General features: G+C 38.4%; 1 protein-coding gene across 4 annotated transcripts in view; it reads left to right on the top strand.

Moving 5' to 3' along the window:
* Nucleotides 1–5,663: 5,663 nt before the first annotated feature.
* Nucleotides 5,664–7,152, top strand: part of TBC1D1 (TBC1 (tre-2/USP6, BUB2, cdc16) domain family, member 1) — a 97,114-nt gene continuing 95,625 nt past the window's right edge. For 3 of the 4 annotated variants that reach the window (XM_010006125.1, XM_010006123.1, XM_010006122.1), the window contains exon 1: nt 5,760–6,176. In XM_010006125.1, the coding sequence (XP_010004427.1) occupies nt 5,760–6,176 (417 nt within the window). Of the gene's footprint in view, nt 6,177–7,152 lie in introns of all 4 variants that reach the window. The other variant, XM_010006124.1, reaches the window with a different exon arrangement.

Here is a 7,152-nt window from a genome sequence, read left to right as displayed (position 1 = left end):
TAACTATGAGATAAAAGAAACATCCTTGCAACAGAAGGGTGTGTTGTGATTCCAAGTGCCAGTTTGAGGTTAAATTAGAACTCTTTGAAAACTGAGAGCAACCTGTGGTATGATATATAAATCTTATTTCTAGAAAACAGGCCAAAAATGTTGTTTGAAGCCTCAAAAAAAAAGATAAAGCTTGCAAGTAGCTGCTCCACAGAATGTTCTAATAGTTTTGTCATGATACTAGAGAGGGAGTAATTTCATCCATATTATCGAAACATAAAAGGACCTCTTCTCAGCAGCGACCATATCATGACATACCTAATACATGTTCTCCTTTGTATTTTTCTATATATCCTGCTAGACGGATAGAGAAATCTGTCAGCATGAGTGAGGACAATGTAAATCTCAGTTGAGGATCAGACAGAGAGGGAGAGAAGTGGTATTTAGTTCTGGCTTGTGTTCCAGAGCTCTGGCTGCAGGCCATAGCTCCTCATAATCCTTAAGTAGTATGATATTTCTGCTAAAATAATCAGCAGTGAAGTGCACTCAGTAGAAATGCTTCTGGTTCCATTTGTCGGCAGTGTCCAGTCCTAATGCCATGCAGAGAAGAGCTGAACAAATTTATGCTCTTTAAGACCATCTGTTTTTCACAATACCTTGCTATATGGTTGCAAGTTTTGCTTAGCTTCTTGGAGGGGAGAAGGAAAACCAACTTACAGAAAAAGAGAACAGTTGCTGTCATGTCAGCAGCCTGATGTGGAGAAACTGCACAATTGTCTCTCAGATGAACTGCAAAGGTCGAGGAAGCTGGGGGTCTTGCTGTTCAGCTCACAGGTCAAACTCCTCATTTAATCATTGATGTATGGAAGTTCTGACTGCTTCCTTGCTTGACGCAGCTTCTACATTTGTCACTTCTGCTGTGGGTCCCAGCACTCCAACTGTTACCAAACCAGGGGATGAGCTGGAGGAGAGTAAAAGATTGCATAGGTTTCTAGTTATCTATGTTCTGAACATAGAGTCTGAAAATTTTGGCCACCTGTCTGTATTGAATTTAGTCCAGTCCATAAGAAAAAATGGAAGGATAACCCTTCACCACTGTTGTAGTTTCTGTTCTGTTTGAGGTTTTTTGTTTGTATTTTTGTTTGTTTGGGGGTTTTTTGTTTGTTTTGTCTGATGTTTTGGTTTGGTTTTATTTGTGTGTGTTGTTCTGGTTTAGAACAATCTCTCTCCCCTCTTCTATCTTCATTTGAGTCCATCCCATATCTGCCTGGTTTTCCAAAACCTGGTTTTCAGTGCCACCCCTGCCCCAGGTTAACAGAGGCCATGAGATTCTCCTTTCTAACCTCGAGGTTGACTTGGCCTCATCTAATCAAAGGGCACCCACCAGACTCTGTGCCTTGTTTTCATGGTGAAGTCTTTGCTTTCTTAAGCAAAGATGAGTTTTGAGGAATGGTGTCTTGCATGATGTGCAGCTGCTTAGACATGTACCTTCATGCAAGGAGAGCCTGGGTTCCAGAATAGCAGAGGTACTAATTTTCATAGCTGGCCTCCTCATGCTGTTCTGCCATCACCCTTACTTCCTTCTGAAGGTGTCCCTTTTACTTTCTCGTGGTATAAACATATGAGAATACAACTAAATTTGGGAGAAGAGCCTGGCATATGTATTTTTTAAAAAAAAACACAGTATCAGATTTTGCTGGTGTAACACTGGATGCTTTCTAAGCCTGCTCCCTACATGTGAGAGGTCAGTGGCTGGATTGATCACAGTGAAAGAGAAGTAGAGGACAAAGAGCAGCACATATATGTTCCCATGTGTGTCTTTCACATTAGTGAGTCAGTCCAGTGTCTCCTAATTTAGAAGGTGGGGTGAGATTTATTAGTGCAGTTTGTGTAAGTATAACATGTGGTACAGTTTGCCTGGCTGTTTTTTGTGCTGATAGAGTGAATACAGCTAAATCAACGCAGGTTAAGCAGTGGCAACATTAAGATACAGTTTGGATATGTTAACATTTCTCAGACAGCAGCAAAGCTGTTAGCTGAGGAGTGCTACTCAAGCTCTGCGCAGCTCTGAGTGCAAGGATAATGGAGGTCCTTCAGAAGATGCCGATGATGGGGAGAAAGAGGAGTTATGTCCATGAGCACTGGAAGACCAACTGGAGACATTCAGCCTGTGTGCGGAGCAAAGCCTGGCAGTCTTCTCCCAGCCCAGAATAGTGGAGCTGAATGGCATTCAGAGCTGTAAAAGGAAGATAAAAGTTTAAGAGGAAGGAAACAAAGCTTTTCTTTTTATACCTTTTCTATTCTCTCTTGGATTAAAGGTGAAACAGCTTTTGCTTTGAAGACACTGGTTGTGAGTTAGTCAGACACTTGGGAGGAAGAGGAAGCTTATTTGAGCCTACTGTACTAATACAGATGGTAAACAGGTACTGTTCTGCAGAGCCAAGTTTTGGAGCAGATGAACTGAGTAGTGACAACAAGAGATGAGTGAAGGTGCCAAAATTCCAAGTGGTGGAGTCAGAACAGACAGAGCTCAGACCACAGACACTCTTTGGCCATAGTATGTGCTTAATTTCATGGCTGGGAATAGTTCTCTTCAGATGAAAATAACTATTTTTAGGTCTAAATTAACCATGTATATAAATACTTCATGGTCTTGAATTAAAACCTAGTCCTTGGTGTAAACTTAAAGGACATTAACACTGGCAGCATGAAAATGGTGTAATTTCTGGTGGGATCTGCATGTAAATTAAGATAAAGATGACAACAGAGGGGAAACAAAGAAAGAATCACTGGAAAAGGGAGATGGAACATGCAGAATGGTAACATAATGGTAGGGGTTAGATAAGGAGACTATATACTACTATATTTGTGCTCTAAGAAACTGCACTTTTAAGTGCCTCTTGATGTTAGGAAAAAAACCTTGCATTCAGACTTCTAGTTAACTGTTTTAATTTAACATTAACTGGTTTTCTTTAGAAATAATAAATACAGACATTGGAGTATTTATGCTGTTGACTTTGCGAGGCATTTATTTTGTTAAAAATATATGAATGCCAAGTAGCTTTGCATTTATATTAAATACATCCCAGCAGTTCAATGTTTGTTAGATATGACAGAGTATCAACCTGTTTTTTAAAAATGCTGTTCAATGCTTAGAGTTAGCATGCAAAATAATGTATTATATTGTGGTACTTGATCCTGTTCGAGGCAGCTGTACCTCCTAGGTCTGGGCTAAAAGAGTATAGTAGATGGTGGTACTCCAAATGAAACTCTTCTTCTTTGAAAAGTTCATTTAAATGAGGATGACTGTATTTTTACATGCATTTTATTTAATTGCATTTTTTAAAAAAAGAATTCTGAGAAAACACAATTGAGAAATATGGTTACAAAAAGTATGGGGCTAATAGAAATGAGCTATAGAAATATATTTTCAATTAATAATGGAGTTTTCTTATGCTTTCATGAGCTGAGATGTATGCCACTAAATTACGATAACACTACAAGCTAAAAACTCAATTTTTATGTGTTTTGGACTACACATCATTGTAGTTATGAGTTAATCCAATATTTCCTGCAGTTGCTGAGCTGTTTTTCACTGTTGCAGTTAAACAGAAAAAAATTCTAATTATGTGTCAAAGAAGAAGACACAATTTTGGTGTAAAACAATTTGCAATTTTAATGCAAAACTAAAATGTTAATTGTGTTTAGAGGTCTGTGCTGATAAGGTGTAAAAATGCTTCCTGAAGCTACTATCCCATATGGTGCAATGTATTTATGTTAATCTTAAAGATGCTTATTTTCATCCTTGGTTGTGAAACTGAAGAAAAATATTGACAAATATTTTTAGTATAATTGAAATGAGGCATGCAAATTCTGGATTTTCATGGCCCATTTTCCCACACATCACATGCACAGACACATACACACACAGAAGCTTATAAAAAAGACTTTTAAAAAAAATTGTTCTACAAGCTACTCATGATGATTTCTTCAGATAGCATCTTTAAAATCTGCACTATTGGATCCCCTTACTAAATTTGGCATCCTTGGAACTGGTAATGTTGCCACAGCATCAATTTGTCAAAAGCTGCAAAAGTTCCAAAACAGTAAATGTACCCAAACACATGGTTTCTGTAGTTCTCTTGGTTTTACAGTTTGCTAGTTGCTGCAGAAAAAGTTTTACCCACTCAGACATTAAAATTGGTTGCATTTTAAAAACTTACTTAGTTCAAAATGAATTTCCATCTTGGATTTTTAACGTTTTGTTCTTGGGTTTTTTTAAATCCTCAAATATCCTTTTATTTTCAACAAGGTGAAGTGCTGTTAGAAAATATTTTTACAAGAACAAATAAGGGACAAAGTTTTAATGAAAACTCATGGGAAAATGAGGTTCGATCATGTTTGTAGAAGAACCAAGACAAGAAATACTGTTGCAACAGCAAACAGATGCCATTTATTAAATAGTTGTTCAAATATAATAAAAATGTTTTGTAAGGAGTTAATTGGGACTTGTCATGTTCTTTTTAATAGGTCTTTTCACAGGAAATGCTCAGAAGGCTGTGGGTAAACTCGTGTCATGGTATTTAAACATAAGCAATTATAGGCCTGTCACTTTCTCATCAGTCTCACACAAAGTAATGCAACAGCTGACACCAGGTTCAGTTAATGAGAAGTTAAAACATGGTAGGGTAACAAATGCTGGTCTGTGTTTTCATAGACTATATTTTGGAAAACAAAATTGATAGATAAATGCAGTTGTTGGATTTTGTTACTAAAACTACTAATATATAATGTCATAGTAATAGCCGATACTGAGTATAACAGGGTTGTATGTAACTTGGTTCCATTTGATATTTTGAGAAATGAAAATGATGCTGTATCAACGGGGCAAACATTAAGTATTCCTGGCTGGCAGGCAGGCCTTAAAATGAAGGAATGAATTGTGAATCATCTGGTTTTTAGTGGAATACTGTAAGGATTGTTGCTTGTCTCTGCTATCTGACCAGTTTATCAGTGATCAGTCACTTTACTGATGCTAGCTTTTTGACAACAGCTTCCGGGGTATCATTTAATGAAAGTCTGGTTGGTAACAGCCCATAATCACTTGGCAAATGAAACCCAAGGAAACAACTCCATGTTGGTAGCCATTTATGTTGGTTCATCCACTTTAGAACAAGAAAGATAACCTTTGTTTTGTTTCACATTCTTTTGGGTTTTTTGGGGGGTTGGGGGTTTGTTTTTTTGTTTTACATGAGAAGTTGTCTCTGCAAGCACTGACTTCAAGTGTTGTGAAGGTCAGAATCACTCACCTGAGTTCCTTCTGTGACAATAGGATTGAAATAAGTGAGTGGGATCCACATGTGCCTGCCCATGAAACAGAAGCAGCCTAGAAAAAATGTGCATTTCTGAGTTTAGTTACTCATTAGATAGTTAAGCAAGGGTTGTAAAGCAACTTTTATATCAGGACTGACTTTTTTCCAAGCAGTGTATTTAGCAATAATTGCATTTGTTGGACCTGAAATAGTAAGGCCCAATGCAGGGGAGATGTGCTAGAGGTGATGGTAGATGAGTGGTATGTCTCTTCTGATGTGAAGCTATTAAATATTTATGTTACTGACAGTTAATTTATAATAGGGTTCCAGCACCTATATAACTATTTCTTTTCCTTTCAGAACTCTTCTGTTCCTTAATCAAAGGAATCATCCAAATATTGTAATTCCATGGAACTGAAATATTGGTGAAGTAGTCCAGGTTCCCTAAAGGACTGTGAAATGGAGCCAATAACATTCAAAGTTAAAAAGTATCAAACGCCTAGTGATTTCTCAGCAAGTTTCAGTCTCCAGCTGGTTGGTTCTCTGCCAGTGCATTCCCTAACCACCATGTCCATGCTGCCTTGGATTGTGGCAGAGATCCGGATGCTCAGTACAAAGTCTTCCAAAGAAGAACCTAGTGTCAGCCAAATCCGACTTCATGTTTCACCAGCAAGTTTGCGATGTGAACCAGACACAGGGGAAACCCACCAGTGGGATCCTTTGATTTATTCAAATTTTTTTGAATACAAGCCACAGCATGTCCACAAACTGATTCACAACAGTCACGATCCAAGCTACTTTGCTTGTCTGATAAAGGATGGAGCAGAAAATCAGAGAAGTATCTGCTATGTATTTAAAGCTGATGATCAGACAAAAGTAAGTAAAACCCCAAACAAGCAACTGTTGGAATCATATTGCAGAATTTATTCTTCTACTATCATATGTTTTATAGAGTATGATGGACATGTGGAAGAGTTAATGCTACTTCTTTTTAAATGGAGTTGCTTTTGTGCTCTTTGAAACTTTACTATAGTGTAAGGTCTTAAGGTTGTATTTACAATTAGTGACTGAATCTCACTAAAACTTAGCAACAAGTGTCACTTTACTTGATGTTAATGTTCCAGTTGAATTTTAACTGCTTAGTATATGCAATGAAAGGTGTGTAAATTTCCTGCAGGATCAGAGCCTGAATTTCAGCGGCTTAAAAAACACTTCAATTTGAGATATGGGCTGAAATCTTGGCCCACAGGTCAGTGAGAGTTTTTCTGTTGATGTCGCTAGGTCTAGGATTTCACCCTTGAGTCACTGTGAACTTTATCTAATCCTACGGTCAGACCTCTCAGATTTCTATTTTCCTCAGTTGAGACCTGTGTGATGAGGAAATAGAGATACCTCCTCTCTCAGAAGCAGGAGGGAGTGGGGTGGAGCCTCCATGTGCAGGATACATCCAATGTGATGTGAAAAAAACTTCCTAGCTCTGTAATCCACAGAGCCTGGAGATGGGTGTCAGGTAATGGGAGCGAGGCCAGAGCACCGTGCTGCGACTCTGGACAGGCAGGCTTCCTGCTGCATGGCATGGGGCAGGAACTGGGGTGTGTGTGTCTCACACTGAGGTGAGATTTGGATCAGTCTGCATCTCTGAAGTTGTGTCCTGGCTGAAAAGGTGGAAGCATGAAAACTGTTCATCTTTTTTGTTTGAGAGTAATATGAGACAGGAACTCATTAATGAGTAAGGAGAGTAGGAATTGGCACAAAACAGTAACATATCCTTCACTTTTTGAGTGTAGACTTCAGTTACAATGTTGCAAAACTGCACCTTGCTACATGCTGCTGCTTTACTCACAGGAGATGT

This window comes from Chaetura pelagica, unplaced genomic scaffold, assembly GCF_000747805.2.
Source record: "Chaetura pelagica isolate M959 unplaced genomic scaffold, ChaPel_1.0 scaffold189, whole genome shotgun sequence".
NCBI classification, from domain to species: Eukaryota; Metazoa; Chordata; class Aves; order Apodiformes; family Apodidae; genus Chaetura; species Chaetura pelagica.
This window is presented reverse-complemented; position numbering and strand designations above follow the sequence as displayed.